This window comes from Ptychodera flava, chromosome 14 (genome assembly GCF_041260155.1).
Source record: "Ptychodera flava strain L36383 chromosome 14, AS_Pfla_20210202, whole genome shotgun sequence".
Taxonomy (NCBI): domain Eukaryota; kingdom Metazoa; phylum Hemichordata; class Enteropneusta; family Ptychoderidae; genus Ptychodera; species Ptychodera flava.
Window position 1 is genome coordinate 40,767,357 of NC_091941.1, and position 20,818 is coordinate 40,788,174.

The window sequence follows — 20,818 nt, forward strand, 5'->3', positions numbered from 1 at the left end:
ATTTACAAATTACTCCAATGGCTGTATACTCTTCCGACTAAAATTGGACTTTTATCAACCATCACAGTGCTGGAGCAAAAGATGGACTTTAATCCACCATCACAGTGCTGAACCAAAAGATGGATTTTTATCCACCATCACAGTGCTGAACCAAAAGATGGATTTTTATCCACCATCACAGTGCTGAACAAAAAGATGGATTTTTATCCACCATCACAGTGCTGAACCAAAAGGTGGACTTTTATCCACCATGACAGCGCTAAGGCAAAAGGTGGTCTTTCACAAATTGTCACAGTGCTACATACAGTAAAGATGGGCTTTTACCCAGCCAGATTCAATGATTGTTATATTCAAGCTTGGTGGAACTTATTGAATAATGTCAAAGGTACATATTTACTGTGTACAGCTCATTGATAATGGCATGAGGAACAGCATGCACTGTGAACTTACACATGGTACTCACTTTTTCTATTTTTGCTGGTTGTATATGTTGGCAATATTTTCTTTTGTTCATCCTGTTTATATCAATATTCTTGATGTAGCATTTTGTTGAAAAATAAACAAGACTCAAAGTGATTTTGAATTTCCCATCCCCTAAACAAAAACATACTGTGCAGTTGCCAGAATTTTGCCTTAATTTGAAACTTTCATTGAGAGTTTGTGGTTGCCATCAGAATGACATGGACACTAATGCATCAAAATATGGTATAATCTTTGAATCAAACAAAACCGATATGCTTGGTATGTATCTCACACAGGGACAAAGACATACACACATTGAGATATACTTACTGACATGAAAGACACTTGGAATTGCATGTGAAATATTCATCAGGGAACACATTGGGAACAATATCTTCTATTTTATCGCTGAATTTAGTGTTCAGTTCCTGCAAGTATGACAACAACATTCCATTATACCCTGGAGCAAAAAGCTGTGATCATCTACTATTAAGAGAGTAAAAACTTAGAAATAAAGTGAAAAATAGTTATGTAAAATTACATTCAACTATATTGCATAGAAGACATACTAGCACACTATCTTGAAGCAATCACACTCATTTCCCACATTTTGTTCATTTACAATATATTAAACAAGTCATCGTTGATGACACAGTCCCCACTTGTTAATGGGTGCTTTGATTACAGGTCCTCAGAGAGGATAGAGTCCTCTCCATTAGGTCTGTGATAAAAATACTTTTGAATAAATTCGCTTGATACATGTCTGAGTGTAGTTCAGGAGATTAAAAAATCGTAATAAAATGGCCACATGGTGGCCATATTGGATCGAATCACAAAACAAATCAATGTGCATATGTATGACATAGGTCAATGTCCTTGTACCAAGTTTGAATAAAATTGGTTGAGATATGCCTGAGTTATGGCTCTGTACATGAAAAAATCGTAACAAAATGGCCGCATGGCGGCCATATTGGATCGTATCACAAAACAAATTGATGTGTATAGCTATGACATTGGTCAATGTCCTTGTACCAACTTTGAATAAAATCTGTAGAAACATGCCTGAGTTATGGCTCTGTACATGAAAAAATAGCGTCAATGATATGACACTGTGCTCCTCAGTGCATTTAGCGGGAGGGATGCAAGGAGAGGGGTTTGGGGAATGTTGCTGAGAAAGATGCAAAGAAAGGGTTGAAATGTGAAACTGTAATAAAACCTATTGTTTTTTTAGCAGTGAGCATCCAGCTTGGTAAACATGTCATCTTGTACATGAAGGCAAAAAACATAATTTTCACATGTCCACCAAACTTGGAATTTGCATAGATCAACATAGATCATCCAAATTGATTTATCTGCAAGATTTTGTATGTTCCTTGCTACAAAATTCTGACCCAATTGAATTATAACAGGAAAATAAGCACGCATGATTGGACAGTGTGGACTGTGTATTGGATGCACTACATCTACCGTGATGGTGGATTGCCAGACGACCACACTGCATCAAAGAACTGTAGTTTAAAACGAAAATATAATTCTAAACAAACTTTCTTCGTGTCATTGACGTCACTTTAGCTTGTCATTGATGGTGAAATGATTTTTGCAGAAATTTGATCGGTCCAGCCAAGTACACATGCTTACTCATAACAGCTAGCTGGACTGCGATGATCACAACATTGTTTTGTGATATTCCGATACAAAATTAAAATAATTTTATTAATAGGCATTGACTATAAAGTTACAAATGTTTCCTTGGGTGTTGAAACATGTTAGCATAGTGTGTTACAAAACAACACACCAAACAGCAATGTTCATGTAAGAACAACCTGCTTGATTTCCATGGACTTTCCGGTCCGCCCATCACACTGGTATGTCTGTTTCCCCTCTAGCTACCGAAAATTCGTAGTAAAATTTCAAATTCAGTCTCAAAAGTTTTGAGTAAATTTCAAAATTGACTGTATTAATTAAATTGTCAGTTATCAACAAATTCCTTTTGTATGCCAATATAGCTCATCTCAGAACCGGACATACTTATATAAACACAAGATTTGGCAACACCCTGACAATTAAAAATTGACAGGCGCCTGTCAATAGACAAAAATTGGCTATTGACATGCGGGACTTTTTTCGCCATATTTCACCACATTTTAGCGAAATAAACTGTTCTTCTTCTATGTAAATGAAGAAGACATTGTTCTGCCATGTAGTAATTACAAAGTAAGTTCTAATACGTCGGAAACAGCACTGATTTACATTTACAAATCATTCTACGTGAAGGAATTCTTCAGTTGCAGATACTATGATAGAAGAGTTCAGCACTGCCAAGATATGAGTATAGCACACTGAATTTTGAACCAGAGTTATGAAAATGACTGAACTGTGTTACAATAAGTTTCTTTTATTAAATCAATCGTTTCATTTTTTCTAAGATTGTAGAGACTAAAGATTAAGGATATTAGTAACTTTAAACCAGGAAAAAATACCAATAAGTGGAAAGGATCAAAAGAAATCAACTTATTTATTTCTTTACATGTTACAAAACCAGAAAGTAACACATAATTCTTTAAGGCTAGTTTTACAAGCTTACTTGTCAATGTTTGATGATGAAAAGAAACAAAAAACCACGAATAAACCTCAAAAGCAACAAAATTCCAAGCATAGATTACACGATGGTTCAGAATGTTCATTTACAAAGTTCACTCAAAATGTACTTTGAAAACGATAGTATTTGAGTGTCAAAATTGACAGCTGAGGGATAGAAATACTTTTTTATTTTTGTGGCAAAAGTTTGCCACCGGATATAAAATTAGGTGGCAATTATGAAAAATCTGGTGGCAGTTTAACACATCATCTGATCGGTATAACAAAACATTTTGTCATTGCCACATACTCATTCTAATTTATAAATTCTTGAAAATATGGTGAGCACACGTCACAAAAAGTCAACCCATACTGCAGGCCTCGAAAAATTTTTTCAAACTTATTAACCGTGGGACACGTGAATTTCATTTTTACTTGCCCGAGAGGAAAAATTACTTGCCCTAAATTTCTAATAGCTGTACCAGTAATTTGTAACAGAGAGCAAGAGTTTGGCCATATGAAGTGAATTCAAAGAGGGAAAAAACAGATTCAAACATGAACTACATCTTGTTAAAATGAAGGACCATTACCAAATCTGAAATGTCGCAGAAGAAATGTGATTATGTGAAATATGAATAAATGTGAAATAGATTTGGTCATCCAGAAAACATCTTTGAATTTGGAATTTTTCCACAACCTAATCCAAATTAAAATCTTTGCATAAGAGTAATAAGATTGTGTGATTTACAATGTGCATGGCTGGCTGCTGCTCTTTATTATCAAGCTGAGATCACAGACAACTGCTCTGCTAGTGTATATCTGCCAATGCATACACACATGTACTTCTTCAACCCTTTTACCTGTTTACATGTTTGCTCACTGAGCACAGCTGTTTTATTTTGATAAATGTATTCGTCAAGAGAGCAGATTCAAGTTTCATTTTCGTTACTCTTCAGTGCAGATTTGTTTTCTGTAAGTGAGAGCCGATCCCTAACAACCAAGGTCACGTAATTTGAAACTGTCTGCATCTCACACACTACGTAGCTGCAGTAGTGGCCTCCCTGGTCGATAGCTGTGGGTCCATAGCTGTGGTGGTTTTCAGACGGGATTCCTGCCTTTTACGGGCCGGTTTTGACTTTTCGATTTTTAACCCCGCCACCACAGCTATGGGATATTCCATAGACTAGCATCCAAATCCGCCGCAAGCACCCTTTGCGCAAGTTTGCTCGACGATATTTCGAAAAATTTTCCATCCAAATTACAAATTGCCAACACTCATCGACAGCTTGGTTATTAGGGACTCACCAGACCAGAAATCCGCTCAAATTCACTGAAATATCGCCTTTTTTCTAAGTTTGCGCGACATGACTACACGTAGACCGCCATTTTGCTAGCGTAAAACTGTTGGTCGAGGATCCCTGCAGTACGTCACTACAGTGACGTAGGGCCGTGACCTCTCAACTTCTAAACACAAACTGAGAGATTCATCGTGTGATATCGATGACCATCGTTCGTCTTATGGACATTCCCAGTCTCACAAAACTGAAATCAAACTTTTACTTGGGGGAAAAAAGTTCAGTCCTAGGATCTATAATTATTCGTGGCGCGCCGCGCGGATGCTGGCCGTAAGTTAGTTTGTGTTCAGAAGTTGAGAGGTCACGGCCCTACGTCACTGTAGTGACGTACTGCAGGGATCCTCGACCAACAGTTTTACGCTAGCAAAATGGCGGTCTACGTGTAGTCATGTCGCGCAAACTTAGAAAAAAGGCGATATTTCAGTGAATTTTGAGCGGATTTCTGGTCTGGTGAGTCCCTAATAACCAAGCTGTCGATGAGTGTTGGCAATTTGTAATTTGGATGGAAAATTTTCGAAATATCGTCGAGCAAACTTGCGCAAAGGGTGCTTGCGGCGGATTTGGACGCTAGTCTATGGAATATCCCATAGCTGTGGTGGCGGGGTTAAAATCGTAAAAGTCAAAACCAGCCGTAAAAGGCATGAATCCCGTCTGAAAACACCACAGCTATGGACCCACAGCTACCCTGGTCGACTGAGCCCGTTTCGACTACGATGTAAACTTGTACTTTTCAACTGGGTGTTGATTTAATTACGTTGAACAGTAAGCATTGCCGAGATCCATAGCTTCGAATAAGTTTACATCCATTTTAACCAAACACATGGTGCAACAACACTATCCCGTGAAGCTGATCGATTGTCATACGAGTCATACACTTGCACAAGAGAATGGCAACCACTGTCAAGAGCATACCACTTTACGGCACACATACAAAACTGTGAGTTCACTCCGTGTCGTCGGAGAGAACATGTCGCAAAACTCTATTTTTACGACTTTTTGTGTTTTACATCAGCAAGAACGATTATTTTGCGATGTCGGGCGGATTTTCAAGGGTTTTCAGAAAAAGCTTCTGAGAGTTGAAGGACTTACAATAATTGTAGGCGTGTACAGACCTAATGAAATACGTTTCAAGCTTGAATTGTCCAGAGCTTAGTTGATTCAACCGCTGGTGCACTTGCCCGTCGGCGGGAAGCATATTGATTTTACTTGCCCGAACGCAAAGTTCACTAGCAACGATCGTCGGGCGATAGGAATTTTTGAGCCCTGTACTGGCTAATGAATTGCAATTATTTATTATTATTTAATGATGGCTGCAGTTTGGCTTTGTTTTAAAAATGTCACAACATGCTTTTATCTTGTGCCGTATGACTGCATATGCGGCTATCACATAGGGCAACAACATGTCAAGTGTACAAAAGCTGCTGTCATCGATATGGAGATTAGCCAATCACAAGTTGGATTCACGCTATGTTTTCATTCATGCCAAAATGTCGCAATTAGTTTGGTTTTTTTTTGCTAATGAGTTTTTCCGCCGTCAGACAACGCGTGTTCCTTCAGTGTTCCTTCATTCAAGCCGTAGGATTGATACATGATGATCCAAATTTAGTGGCAGAAAAATACCACCAGAAAAAAAATTGGTGGCAGATTGAAAGTTTTGGTGGCAAATGCCATCCATTGCCACCGATTATTTCGAACACTGCAGCTGTACCGCGGCTACTTACTAAAAGTCTGTTGAAAAAGAGTACTAAATATCGTTGTTTTTCAGGTCAACAAGTGATTGAATCAAAAACATGTGTCATGAAACAGTAAAACAACAACTGATAATTAAGTAACTTTTCTCAAGAGTAACTTGAAACGCCTCGCCTGAAAGAAAATTTCATCCCGTTTCACGGAAACTGACTGCGTATTCGAGCGCCACAGCAATGAACGGTCGGGGGAATCCCCGCGAAAAATCACTCACACGTATGTACTCGTCCAAAACATTGATTGTTCACTTTTTAGCTATATGATTCAGCCTGCCAAAATATTTTTATTTTGTAGATAAATAATTGAATTTCTTACTTTTTTATTTCGTTTGTTAATGAAAAGTCATTTTAATATTTTTAGATGCTTTAAAAATTTCAAAACCCGCTAAAAAGCGACTATTTGGCCAAAATTCAAACGAAAAACAGGAAAACCAAGCTCGAATCATGGGCTATTTTTCAATGAATACTCTCAGTCTCTTTAAGCTTACGCATGTTACTCTCGTCGATGCACGATTTTTGCATCGAAATTTTTCACTCATTTTCGTTGGTATGACTTTGAAACTCCAGGAAGCGATTGAGAAGAAAAGGTTACCTTGAATTATTGAGGTTTTTGCTAATAATTTGCCAAATTAAATGAGAAAAAACACTACGCAAATTTCCGCACGCCTTTCATGTTCGTGTGGTACAACATGTGATCATGGAGGTAGTAGGACACTGAGGTTTCTTGCACGGTTGCGCCGATGAAATGGGAAGCTGAAATTTTCGCTCGTAATTTACAAACGAAATCGTAAATCCACTCAAAACTTCGTATTTTTTTGACATATTTGAAACCCATGAGGAACGTAATTCATTCTCCCCTGCACAGTAAAAAGGAGATCAAAACGACATGCATGTCAGGACCAAACACACGCATGATGTCCGTCAACATCCATCAATCTCGTAATTTACACTGACAGAACAAAAACAATATGATCGAGCATGGACGTTCTAACGTAAATGCATCATTGTCTATCGCATTTTCATGTAAGCCAATACACTCACACGTACGCTCTAAGTTCAATTATAATGTCAATTCAACACGATCTGGTATTTTCGCTGATAGTGAGTGTGCAACGTGAATGGTATGCCATGGAGGTATGCTAATAGTCGTTAAATAACACTGATCACGTGGTGTGACAAAATAGTTTTACGGAAGTTGTTGACGGAAATGACGTCAATTTCGCCTCTCCCAACTCTATAAGCTTCCTCAGTTACGTAACTTCGTCGCTAAAAAATCGTAATAAAATGGCCGCCTGCTGGCGGCCATATTGGATCGTATCACAAAACAAATCGATGTGCATATGTATGACATAGGTCAATGTCCTTGTACCAATTTTGAATGAAATTGGTTGAGATATGCCTGAGTTATGGCTCTGTACATGTAACAATCGTAACAAAATGGCCGCCTGGCGGCCATATTGGATCGTATCACAAAAACAAATTGATGTGCATAGCTATGACATTGGTCAATGTCCTTGTACCAACTTTGAATAAAATCTGTAGAAACATGCTGAGTTATGGCTCTGTACATGAAAAAATCGTAATAAAATGGCCGCCTGGCGGCCATATTGGATCGTATCACAAAACAAATTGATGTGCATAGCTATGACATTGGTCAATATCCTTGTACCAACTTTGAATAAAATCTGTAGAAACATGCCTGAGTTATGGCTCTGTACATGAAAAAATCGTAATAAAATGGCCGCCTGGCAGCCATATTGGATCGTATCACAAAACAAATTTATGTGCATATGTATGACATAGGTCAATGTCCTTGTACCAATTTTGAATGAAATTGGTTGAGATATGCCTGAGTTATGGCTCTGTACATGAAAAAATCGTAATAAAATGGCCACATGGTGGCCATATTGGATCGTATCACAAAAAGAATCGACGTGCATATCTATGACATTGGTCAATGTCCTTGTACCAACTTTGAATAAAATCAGTTGAAACATGCCTGAATTATGGCTCTGTACATGAAAAAATCGTTATAAAATGGCCGCCTGGCAGCCATATTGGATCGTATCACAAAACAAATCGACGTGCATCTGTATGACATATGAAGTAATCCTTGTACCAAGTTTGAATGAAATCGCTTCAGGCATCTCTGAGATATCTGCGTGAACGGACGGACGCACGCACGCACGCACGCACGCACGGACGCACGCACGACACGCATGGACATGACCAAACCTATAAGTCCCCCGGACGGTGTCCGTGGGACTAACAAGCGACCTAGCGACCGATATAGCTCTGCTGTGTTTATGTAGAGAATAACTATTTTGACACATGTTGATTGAGAAGGTGGAAATCTTTGATAGCCAATGCAGTGGCCAGAAAAAAGTGGCTAAAATAGCTGCAACAAGACATCGTTGATGACACAGTCCCCACTTGTTAATAATGGGTACTTTGATTACATGTCCTCAGAGAGGATAGAGTCCTCTTCATTAATTAGGTCTGTGATAAAAATACTTTGATACAGATGGCGCTCAATGGCCAAGAATGAGTTCCATGGTGATGAAAACATAAAACCAATGTAGGCCACCATCCTAATGTTCATAAAATGAGTCAACTAGGAATTAATCAACAGGATGTTGCAAAACATTTTTGCATACAATTCTAACACTTAACAGATTATCACTGGTACCATATTTCATAAAGTTTGATGCAGTATTTACAACACTATGAGATCAACATCTGTATCAAGTTTCATCACATTTGACGTTGTATTAATTTGTGGCTATATCACACTAATTAGGAAAGTTCATTACTTATGCAATTACAAATTAATTAAAATGACACTGATAAATGTCTTTTTCAATGTTAAAGCAATGTGAGCTTAACATCGGATAACATCTGTATAAAGTTTCATGAATTTGATGCAGTACATATTTCTTGACATATCAGCCTACTTACGAAACTTCAATAATTGACATGCTACTGCTACATGACGTGAAACAAATCGACGAGCATATGTATGAAATAGGCCAATGTCAACTTTGAATGATACTGGTGGAAATATGTCTGAGTTATGGCTCTGTACATGAAAACGTCTTAATAAAATGGCTGCCTAGCGACCATATTGGATCGTATCACATAAAAAATCGACGTACATATGTATGACATAGGTCAATGTCCTTGTACCAACTTTGAATAAAATCGGTTGAGATATGCCTGAGTTATGCCTCTGTATATGAAAAAATCGTAACTAAATGGCCACACAGCAGCCATATTGGATCGTATCACAAAACAAATTGACGTGCATATCTATGACATTGGTCAATGTCCTTGTACCAACTTTGAATAAAATTGGTTGAAACATGTCTGAGTTATGGCTCTGTACATGAAAAAATCGTAATAAAATGGCCGCCTGGCGGCCATATTGGATCGTATCACAAAAAAAAATTGACGTGCATATCTATGACATTGGTCAATGTCCTTGTACCAACTTTGAATAACATTGAATGAAGCATGTCTGAGTTATGGCTCTGTACATGAAAAAATCGTAATAAAATGGCCGCCTGGCAGCCATATTGGATCGTATCACAAAACAAATTGACGTGCATCTGTATGACATATGAAGTAATCCTTGTACCAAGTTTGAATGAAATCGCTTCTTGCATCTCTGAGATATCTGTGTGAACGGATGGACACATGCACGCACGCACGCACGCACGCACGCACGCACGGACGCACGCACGGACATGACCAAACCTATAAGTCCCCCCGGACGGTGTCCGTGGGGACTAAAAATACACAATTGAAGATTTCATCATACTTTGAATATATCACATCGGATCATCCCTAAGAACATGTCAACCAAAGCTATCTGATGAGTAGTTTTTTGAGAATAAAATTTTCTGACCAAAAATGGCAACAATTGCCCCAAAAATAAAAATTGCAGATTTCATCATAATTTCAAAAAGACCAACTTTAGTTCATCTATAGAAACCTGTATACCAAATTTCAAAGCTGTTAGACCAGTACTTTTTGAGAAACATTTTTTGACCAAAAATGGAAAAAATTGCCCCAAAAATTCAAAATTGCAGATTTCATCATAATTTCAATGAATATCATTTAGTTCATCTATAGAAACCTGTATACCAAATTTCAAAGCTATGAGTAGTTTTGGAAATACACATTTTTTGACCAAAAATGGCAAAAATTGCCCCCAAAATACAAAATTACAGATTTCATTAGAAATTCAATACATATTACTTAGCTCACCTGTAGAAACCTGCATACCAAATTTCAAAGCTATCAGACCAGTACTTTTTGAGAAACGCATTTTTTGACCAAAATGGAAAAAAATTGCCCAAAAATACAAAATTGCAGATTTCATCATAGTTTCGGTAAATATCATTTAGTTCATCTGTAGGAACCTGTATATTAAATTTCAAAGCTATCAGATGAGTAGTTTTGGAAATACACACTTTTTGACCAAAAATGGCAAAAATTGCCCAAAAAATACAAAATTACAGATTTCATCAGAAATTCAATACATATTACTTAGCTCAACTGTAGGAACCTGCATACCAAATTTCAAAGCTATCAGACCAGTACTTTTTGAGAAACACATTTTTTGACCAAAAATGGAAAAAATTGCCCAAAAAAATACAAAATTACAGATTTCATCAGAAATTCAATATATATTACTTAGTTCATCTATAGAAACCTGTATACCAAATTTCAAAGCTATAAGACCAGTACTTTTTGAGAAATACATTTTTTGACCAAAAATGGCAAAAATTGCCTTAAAAATGCAAATTTGCATATTTCTGGATAATTTGAAGAAATTTGAAATAGATCATCCCTAGGAACCTATGTACCAAATATCAAAGCTATCTGACTGGTAGTTTTGAAGAAGAAGATTTTCAAAGATTGTTTTACCAAAAACGACAAAAAGTTGCCTTAAAAATACAAATATGCAAATTTCACCACAATTTGAACAAATCTAACTGAAGTCACCCTAAGTAAAATAATCGCAATCATACCAATCCATAATCCAATAACACTAGGTCAAAATTTGTGAGACAATAGTTGTAAACATAGACACAAACAGCACAGAACAGACAGTAAATAGACGGTACACAAACAAAGTCAAATTCATGAAAGAAAGATATATGGACCTCTGGCCAAAAGACCAAGAAGTGATGTCAGGTGTTTTGAAAATAGTAAGCACATCCTGCCCCACATGTGGCACCCGCCATATATCAATCTATTAAAGTCAGATAGGTAGTGGTTACTAACTAAGGCCCCATGTCACCCATGCCATCAGTGATCATTTATCGAAGAGAGATATCGTATTTATCTACCAACTTGCGATACCTGCCAAAAAACGTTTGAATGTAGAGACAAGTCTTGCTCTGGTGTAACCTTGATTTAACAGTTTGTAAGAGAGATGGCCATGTCTCTCTACAAAATCACAATATGAACTGCATGCTCTTGCATATCGAATAAGCTGGGAAATGTATTCCCCATAAGCAGGTGAGAGTGGAATATTACTGATGAGGTGTGGAAAATTGATTATACTAAAGTTGAACTCATCTCTCTTGTCATATAGGCTAGTAGAAGGTGACCATTAGAGTCAAATTCAAGTAAAATGTCCAGATATGAAGCAGAAGAGGCCGTTTCTGTAGTTTCTTTAATCTCCAATTCTGGAGGATAAATCATAGCGAGATATTTACTGAATTCAGAGTTATTCAATGAAATGACATCGTCTATGTATCTAAATGTAAGGTTGAAAGTACGAGCTACCGAGACCTTTTTCTGCTTGATAAGGTTCTGGATAAATTCTGCCTCGTATGAGAACAGAAATAAGTCGGCAAGTAAGGGAGCACAGTTAGTGCCCATGGGAATTCCTATACACTGTTGGAAAATGTGTCCTCCAAATTCAACAAATATGTTGTCAATGAGGAAATCAAGCATACTGATGATGTCTTTCTCGGTATAAAACACTTTAGCGTCAGTAATGTTTTTAACAAAATATGTAGAATTATACTGCATATCAAATTTCAAAGCAATTGGACAAGTGGTTTCAGAGAAGATGATATTTTTACCAAAAACAGCAAAAATTGCCCCAAAAATACAAATATGCAAATTTCACCATGTTTTGAACAAACTTAAGTGAGGTCACCCCAAGTGAACTGCATATAAAATTTCAAAGCAATCGGACTTGCGCTTTCAGAGGAGAAGGTAATTGTTGACGGACGACGACGACGGACGACGACGACGACGGAAAATCAACCTATTTGATAAGCTCCGCGTCACTGACAGCGGAGCTAATAAACATCAAATAAACATCAAATAGCATTATCAACTTGGTTGTCTTATCAAGAGTAAACCTAATCTTTGTACACAATTATTACAGTAAATTCATGATGGTACATACCCACAGTGCTTTGTAAATGATATACGGAGATCTTGGTGATCTAACAGTACTATCCATGACTCCATCTCTGATGACTTTCTTCAAACTTGTAAAATCTGTTTTCCCTCCTTCATTTTTGATACCAACATAACGCAGAGAACTGAAAGCATTGATATCTTTGCCTTCACTCATAAAGCGTTCTTTCAGCAGTGTTTCAGCTGACTTGGTCTTTGAGTTGTACCCTAGAAACATTAACATTGTCGATAACATACTGTAACATCATACACAAATTGAACTGGTCAGCTGGGTATTACAACAAGGGTCTGTGAGTCTCTCCAAAACCTTTTACAGTAAAAGGTATAACCAACATGCCAATAATAATGTAGCAAGTTTTAGAAAATTAACAAATACCGGTATTTATGAAAACCAAATGGGAGTTTAGGGGTGTTGTTACACAGTTTTTTTTGCATGATATAATTTTTTTAAAATTCAATTTTCACCAATTTGTTCACCCAAGATTGAAATATTGGTAGGGTTTAATTTTTAGTATGAAAGTAGTCATACGATGGGTGAGGAAGAAGAGTAAATTTATACAGATATTTCATCCGATATCCTGTCTTCTTTTTTCTACCGTTTTCAACTTTTCAAAAGGATATAACTCCACTCTGGCCGAGTCAAATTTTTGAAATTTTCACACCTATTTATTGAAATACTATGCAACAAAATGCCAATAACATTCTTACACTGGAATAAAAGTTATTTCAATTTTGTTTATCGTGATTTAATCATTGTTTTGAATGTACACTTTCAAATTTAGTCCAAAAAATCATACACTATATTTCCACGGGGAAAAGAATCAATTTCTGAGAGAAACAATTATAGCCTGACCCTTTACCATGACTATGACCTTTGTCAAAAAGTGATATTATGATTCAAATGTTGTGACATGTTGAGCAACAGAGGGTCTGGTGATCAGGCCGTGCTGTAAGAAGTTGAACAAAGACTATGGTAAGGCTAATGTCTTGCAGGTAAAAGGTTGGATGTTCTGTGAGAATAATGCATGTGTAGGAAATACATAACCAAAGGCAGTAGATGATACACCTCCAATAGATTCTTCACAATCATAGATTGCTGCTGTGGGCAAAATTGATTTTGACACATTGAATGGTATGGCTTTGAACTTAAGATCAAGAATGTACCAGGTGATTCAACAGGCTTTATTATTGACGTTTGCACATGATTATCATACAGTAGGGTTTTTACAATGCATTATCATGTTATATCTTATAACTCAGACCTCATTAATAACACCTTTCAATTTATAATCAAGCTTTCAGTGGGCAATTAGACTTATCCTTGAATTTATTATGGGGTTCACATCTAGGCCCTGGGCTGGCCAGAACTAATCCGGCAGAATGTGAGAAGATAAGCTAATCTTTTGTCCGCGTTCACATTACGTTCAACGCTGTCCTAGCCTAGATCATTTGGTAGCGTCTAGCTGACCTTTGACCTTATACAGGTCACAATGGCTGTCTTCGACAACAGGACCATGTTCGTCCTGTTCTGGTTGTTTTTACCACGATTTTTGCGATTGAGACGGGACAATTTGACCCATCGATCGCTTTTAAACGAGGTATCTGGTATACAAGAGTTAACTGGTGAACCAGTTACGTTTGCATTGATCTGGGCTACGATCAAACCCATGCTCTGACAAACGCTGTGTGATGATATTGTAGGCGATTCGATCCCTTGACGTGCCATCAGATTTTCATCATATCTTTGTTCCAAATGCCTAAAAGACACTTGATTTCTTCCGTAGCCCAGTTGACTCCTCGACTCGCCATGTCTAAAATGATACTGAATCGTCGAATAGGTCAAAGACTACACTGCATGTCAACTACAGAGGGCGTCAACTGGGACCTGAGTCAGACAAAACGCGTTCACATACGCTGTTTACTGCTCGGCCAGAGACCTGGGTCGGCCACAAACCACCCCTCTCGACTAGGACAGAAATTGTCCGGACAGTGGCCGGCCAGAACCGTTCACACCTGTTTTTTTGGTCGGCCACGAACCTGGCTAGGACAAGGGCCTAGTCTTTTTTGGCTAATGTGAACGGCCCTTATAATGCTGTGTTAGTCTAGTGTCTTCTGTAAAATCACAAAACAAATACATGAATAGATATACTCTTACCTAATGGATTTGTACGTGAGGTTTCATGGAAAACAATAACAGCTGGTCCTAAATTTGATAAAGACACTTCCTGTTCCACATCCCATCTCTCTGCTGCTGCCTTTAATACTTTAGTAAAGTGTTTTTCATATGCCTTGGATGCATCACCAAGAAATCTACACAGGTCATTGTGTAACCTCTCAGCTCCTGTGCGATAGATCACAATATCTGATACTGCCAAGACTTTCAAAAGAAGTCTTGTACGTTGATTCTGGTTTGGAGTTGTTCCCAGTAAACCCTCTGTATCTATGGTGATGACATTCAGACCATTATCATACGCTGCCCATACACCTATTGTACAAGAATCCTGGTTGGGTGATGTCTGAAATACCTCTTTGCCGTCATAAAATGTATGATTCAAAGTATATGATTTGCCATCTCCTGTGTTGCCAAAAATGGAAACAACCTTCACAGTTGCATCATCAGGACAGCCCAACTCTTCAATAAATTCATCTTCACTCGTTGGCTGCAAAGAAATTTCAGTCACCAATAAGTAATTTCTTTTATACATGTATAAACATAGGGCCAAAGTCCCTGAAGCTACTATAGACATGGATACAAAATTAATAATTTCCTGACTGTATGAAATTATCTAACTTAAGTCATCCTAGGGACTTGTAAACCAAATATTAAAGCTGTCTGACCAGCGGTTTTGAAAGAACAAGCAACTCAACAGTTGACAGAGCTCTGCTGTGTTATGTAGAGAATAACCTTTTGTGACACATGTATTGATGAAGAAGGTGGATATTTTTGATTAACATTGTAAGTGAGTTCTGTTGAATAAGTTGAGACTGTACATACTCAGAGAAAGCACACTGAAGAGACAAATGTTTGAAACTTAAGAAGTTCAAGGTCATTAAAAGCATTATAAGGAATCATGTAACTTTCATTGCACTGTTTACGCAGATTGCATAATTGCTATAAATAGCACATGAGGAATCTTACAGCCCAGCTTTACCATAAAAACCCTATCACTTTGACCACTCTTTTAATTGACCACTCTATTTTTTTCCTCAAAAAGTAATTTTATTTTATCCTTACCAAGTCAACCATAAATGGAAATTAGAACTTTCTCTATCTCTATCTCTATTGACTATTTTGAGCAATTTCTTTTAGATAACATACAGGGCACAATAAATGACGGTTCAGAATATGTCAAAGTTGGGATTCAGGAAAGTTGCCTTTACATGTTTTAATCCTCCAAGATGGTAAGCATTTCACTATGAACTGTCAAAAAAAGTTAATAATATTTTATTACTTTAAAAAACGCTTTACATGTAAAAACATCTCAAAGCGCAGTACAAAACTGTTCTAAAAAGATCTAAAAATACTGTTTAAAAAGATGTGTTTTAAGATTAGCTTTAAAACTGCTAAAGAGCAACATGAACGCAATAAAAATGGCAGCCTATTCCACAAACGTGGAGCACAAACGGAAAAAAGCCCTGTCACCGTAAAAAGCTGTATTACAAATGGGTTGATAGAGCATATTTGTACCATGAACGGAAGAACGTAAGGCACGACCAGAAGAGCAAATGGTTAATAAGCTGATAATTCTACACTAAAATTATGTTGGCTTTGATGATTTCCTAATTAATTCAATTATTTAAAATCATATTAATTATTTTTTTCTGGGTGAATTGATAGGGTTTATACAGTACAAGAATTACATACAATGTAAGTCAAATTTTGACAAAAAATGACAAAAAATTCCTTAAAAATACACATTTGCATATTTCATCACAATTTGAACAAATCTAAGTATGGTTACCCCTAGGGACCTGTATACCAAATAACAAAGCTGTCTGACCAGCGGTTATGAAGAAGAAGATTTTTTACCAAAAACCACCTTTTTTAGCATTAATTTGCCTATTTCAACAAAATCAAAAAATTAAAAAAACTAGTTTCTCAAAATCATATTTTTCATCTACACAACAAATATCAAATCAGTAAGTACTGCGGTTCTCAAGATATTTGAGTGGACGGACGCCTCACAAACGGACATACATACATACATACATACATACATACAGACTGACGACGGACGCCGGACGGATACCCATCCCAATAGCTTCTATAGACTATAGTCTATAGTAGCTAAAAATGTACCGTACTCGTCCGAGTATAAGCCCCTGTTCGTGTATAAGCCCCCCTACTGATTTCAGAGGATTTTAGAAAATGCATTACATCCGTGTATAAGCCCCTACCCTAGTGTAACTCAAACACAGAAAGGTTAGGAGAGTATATTTGGTCATTTAACTTGGCAAAATTACTTTTAGATAATAAAGATACCATTAAAAGATGTTAAAACAATGGGAAACTGGAGTTCCCTTGACAGCATCGTATGGAAAATGACACGTTTTCCCAGTACTATCTTGATTCTTTGACCCTGCTCACCCCCGTCGCCTAAATAGAATAGTCTCACTCACGTCGGCCATTGTTCATTTTCATTCACAGCCACGATGTTTTCATGCTTGAAACATGCAGTTTCTTTTGTTTGAAGCAATTAGCCTTTCATTTGTGAAGACTTTTCCTGGTGATTATAATATTTTATAGCGGTTCGAAGTAAAGCGTTAAAATTTTGTTTTGTCGGCAGAGAGATATGTAGCTATGTAGGCTGGGGTGGATCTCAGCTGATAGATACAAAGTATGTAAGCTGTAGCAAAGGAAATGACACCAGCTGCAATGCTGTTGTAATCTTGGCGGGATTGCCCTGATCGGTGATTGGTGGGAAGTTTCGAAGGAAACATTTAGAGGCCGTTGATTGGCTGTGACTGTGGATGAAGTGAGGGTGCCACACGAGGTAGCACCAGTCCAGACTCACGCTTCAACGGGCCGGGGTACTGTGAGACACCGAGTCCGCCCCCCCCCCCCCCCCCCCCCCCCATCCTTTGATGAACTCTCTTTTGAATTTTCGTACTTAATTTGTAAATCACTTGCGCTTTTCCAGACAACTTGTTTTCAATTGTAAATTACCTACGCTTTTCCAGAGAACTTTTTTCCCTTTGAAAACATTTTGAACAAAGGGTTTTTAACTCTGGTTTTTAGCGCGGGGTAATTTTTCTGTGCAGATTGCCGTAAGTCTTTTAACGGTACACTTCGATGGTATTCTTTTTCAAGTGCCCTAGTCCAGAATAAAGCACGTGAGCCACACTCCTCATGAACAAAGTGATTAGCATTGTGTATCGTGTTTTCTGTTGGAAGATAGATTGAATGGGAATGTAGACAAAACTTACAATTTTCACTGCTATGTAGTTTTTTTCACAAGATGTAGACAGTTTGATACTGGAATATTGAGTTGCCTTTCCGTGTAGGCAATGCATGCCTGTTCACATTACTGTTGATCAGCAGCATACATGACGTCTTTGTTTCAAGTTTGGGGGTTTTTTATGACGCTGAATTTCACCAAAACGTCACTTCTGTATTCAGAGATTGTACAATCAGTTTCTTTTGATGTGTAAGTCGATTTTGAAAGCGATAGAAAGATCAAGTGGTGTTGAAAAAAATCGTGCATAAAATTAGCATAAATTATGCGTCCATGCCAGATAACATGGGGTTGCTCGAGTATAAGCCCCTCCCCTAGTTTTACAGCTGTTTAGTGTTGCTGAACCGGGGGCTTATACTCGGACGAGTACGGTAATACTTCTGAAAGCCTTCACTAACGGAGTACATTTATATGATACCTGTTTTTGAAATGACAGCTCATGCATATGCAATCTACTAGTATGAACTAAATTCCAACATTACAAACATTTAGAAAGTATCATGGATTACTGGATTATTCTATCTTAACTCTTCCAGCCTCAGTCGTCCAGTCAAGCTACTGAGGCAAAATGTCTCTTTGACAGTGGAGATGTGTTTCCTGGATGATTAATTACATAGGGTAATACCTCATATAAAAGTCAAATACTTGTTGCTGACAGACTGGTAACTTAGTTTTTTCACAGCAAACAGGATCGAAAAGCTAAATTTCACATTGTCCAGAACGCACCTGTGTACCTCACTACTCAGAAAAGAAAATTTGAACTTTAAAACTTTATTGCTTAAATGGTTGTCTGTTATAATTCAAAGTTGGAGGCTTAGGTGACATGGTGTGCCAAAAGGAATGCATTTAGAAACATGGTATGGTAGCAAAATACATATTTGTGCATGCAACACACGAACATGATGCTCCTTACCATGTTTATAATGTTTGAGGTAAACATAGGTCATTCATCTATGTTGTACTAGTTCAAATTCACAGTATTCAGCTTTGATATTTGGCCTACATATATACAGAGGGTCATTTATGAATTTAAAAATGAACTAATTATGATAGGTCACACTCACAAAACTTCAAGCATGCTGAAATGTAAGTATAATATAAACATGTCATGTCCATCAAACTTTCTGCATGAGCAAAAGTAAGTATAACATGTACTTCAGAAGTCTTATAAAATCCATTGCATTCAGTTTTGTTGATGGTCTAATTACAGAAAGTCATTAAAGATGCAAATAAGCTAATTATGATCTGTCATACCAATCAACTTCAAGTATGACTTAACACAAGTATAGCTGCTGTACCTTAGAAGTCAGATAAACTTTTGACATATTGCCTAATTACAGAATTTCATTAAATATGCAAGTAAGCTATTAATCAGGATGTCAGGTTCATCAAATTTTCAGTATTAATATGATTAAGTATGAAAAATGTACCATAGAAGTCTAATCAAAATCAGTAAACTCAGTTCTAATATAAAGCTTCATTCCAGAAATTATTACGTAAAGAAGATAATAATGAGTATATTATACTGACCAAACTTTCAGTACATTTAAAATAAATTGTGATGAATATATCTTTTCTACACAAGTAACTTTAGATCGCTCATCATGCTTTAGTAATAGCATGTGGTCATTATTGGCTGACAAATTTATTCTATAGTCAATTTTATCTGATTTGTTGCCATATTGATGTGAGAGGAGTACAAGCTGCTGTGACTTCATGTTTACCCTTTTGTCTGATCAGTCGATGACAGTAGGAAAGTAAATATGCAAAGCAAACAAGCATTCTGTATTCTAATTGACTAGAGTGATGAGAGGCCCGGCCTGTCAATCAGAGGATATGTTTTTATGTCTCTCAGCACACAGTCCATCTAGCCATCTGTTATGCATGGTAGTGCATGCGAGCTTTCAAAGTCACTGATACTAGGAGAAACTTACTGCCGACGGCATTTACTTCATGAATGCACATATCAACTACCCAGACAGCTCACCTCTCACAAGCGTCATGGTCCCTCTATCACTAGTGATAGAGGGACCGTGCAAGTGTGAAGAACGTAGGATTGTACTGATACGATCAAAATATTTTGTATTACCTTAAAAGTAACATTAATGTGTTAAAACTTGCTCAAATGACATTATTTTGCACAATCACTAACTTAAACCAAGTCTACTTCCTGATCTACCTGAGACTTGTATATTAGTGATTGTTTTTATTCACAAATATAGGAGAAAAGTTTCATTTCTCATCCTTGCGTCTGTCAATCTATACCACACCCATAAACCTTGATTTTCCACATGCACTGAAATGGAGTAAGTAGAGAAGATAAAACCTGTTGTGCAATTTTACAATATACACATAGCATTGTATCAAGCTCTGGTGTAAATGGTTTTACTAACAACAACATGCTACTTTATTGGCATGCTCCTTTCAATATTATACATAGCAGCTGTGCTGATGTAAAGATGTTGTTTTAATTACTTCATCTAGTGAACAATCTGAACAGTATCATGACTATTGAAAGGAGCTAGTCATGTAAAGTTGCAGACCATATCATTTAAACTGTAGGAATTACTAACTGTACCAAACCTTGGCATATATATGTACCATTGTGAATAATCCTGATCTTGTTGGAGGAAAAAAATGCTTTGGAATATTATATGTTACTAAAAGGAACCACTGGAGCTAGCTGCAAAATTGTAGCGCTACGGTGAGGCGGTCGGTGATTTTGGTTTTTGCGACTTCGCTCACCAGTAGCGCTACAAGGCCGATGGCCCTGGGG

The 20,818-nt window shown here is 37.2% G+C and overlaps 1 protein-coding gene across 2 annotated transcripts in view; it reads right to left on the reverse strand.

Annotated features, from left to right (window-relative positions):
• The window catches only part of LOC139150522 (zinc finger FYVE domain-containing protein 1-like), a 33,310-nt gene that overhangs the window by 10,756 nt on the left and 1,736 nt on the right, over window positions 1–20,818 (reverse strand). For both annotated transcript variants that reach the window (XM_070722944.1, XM_070722943.1), the window contains 3 exons: window positions 14,742–15,246; window positions 12,573–12,793; window positions 793–890 (listed from right to left, as the gene is read on the reverse strand). In XM_070722944.1, coding sequence (XP_070579045.1) covers window positions 793–890; window positions 12,573–12,793; window positions 14,742–15,246 — 824 coding nt within the window. The remainder of the gene's footprint in view (window positions 1–792; window positions 891–12,572; window positions 12,794–14,741; window positions 15,247–20,818) is intronic.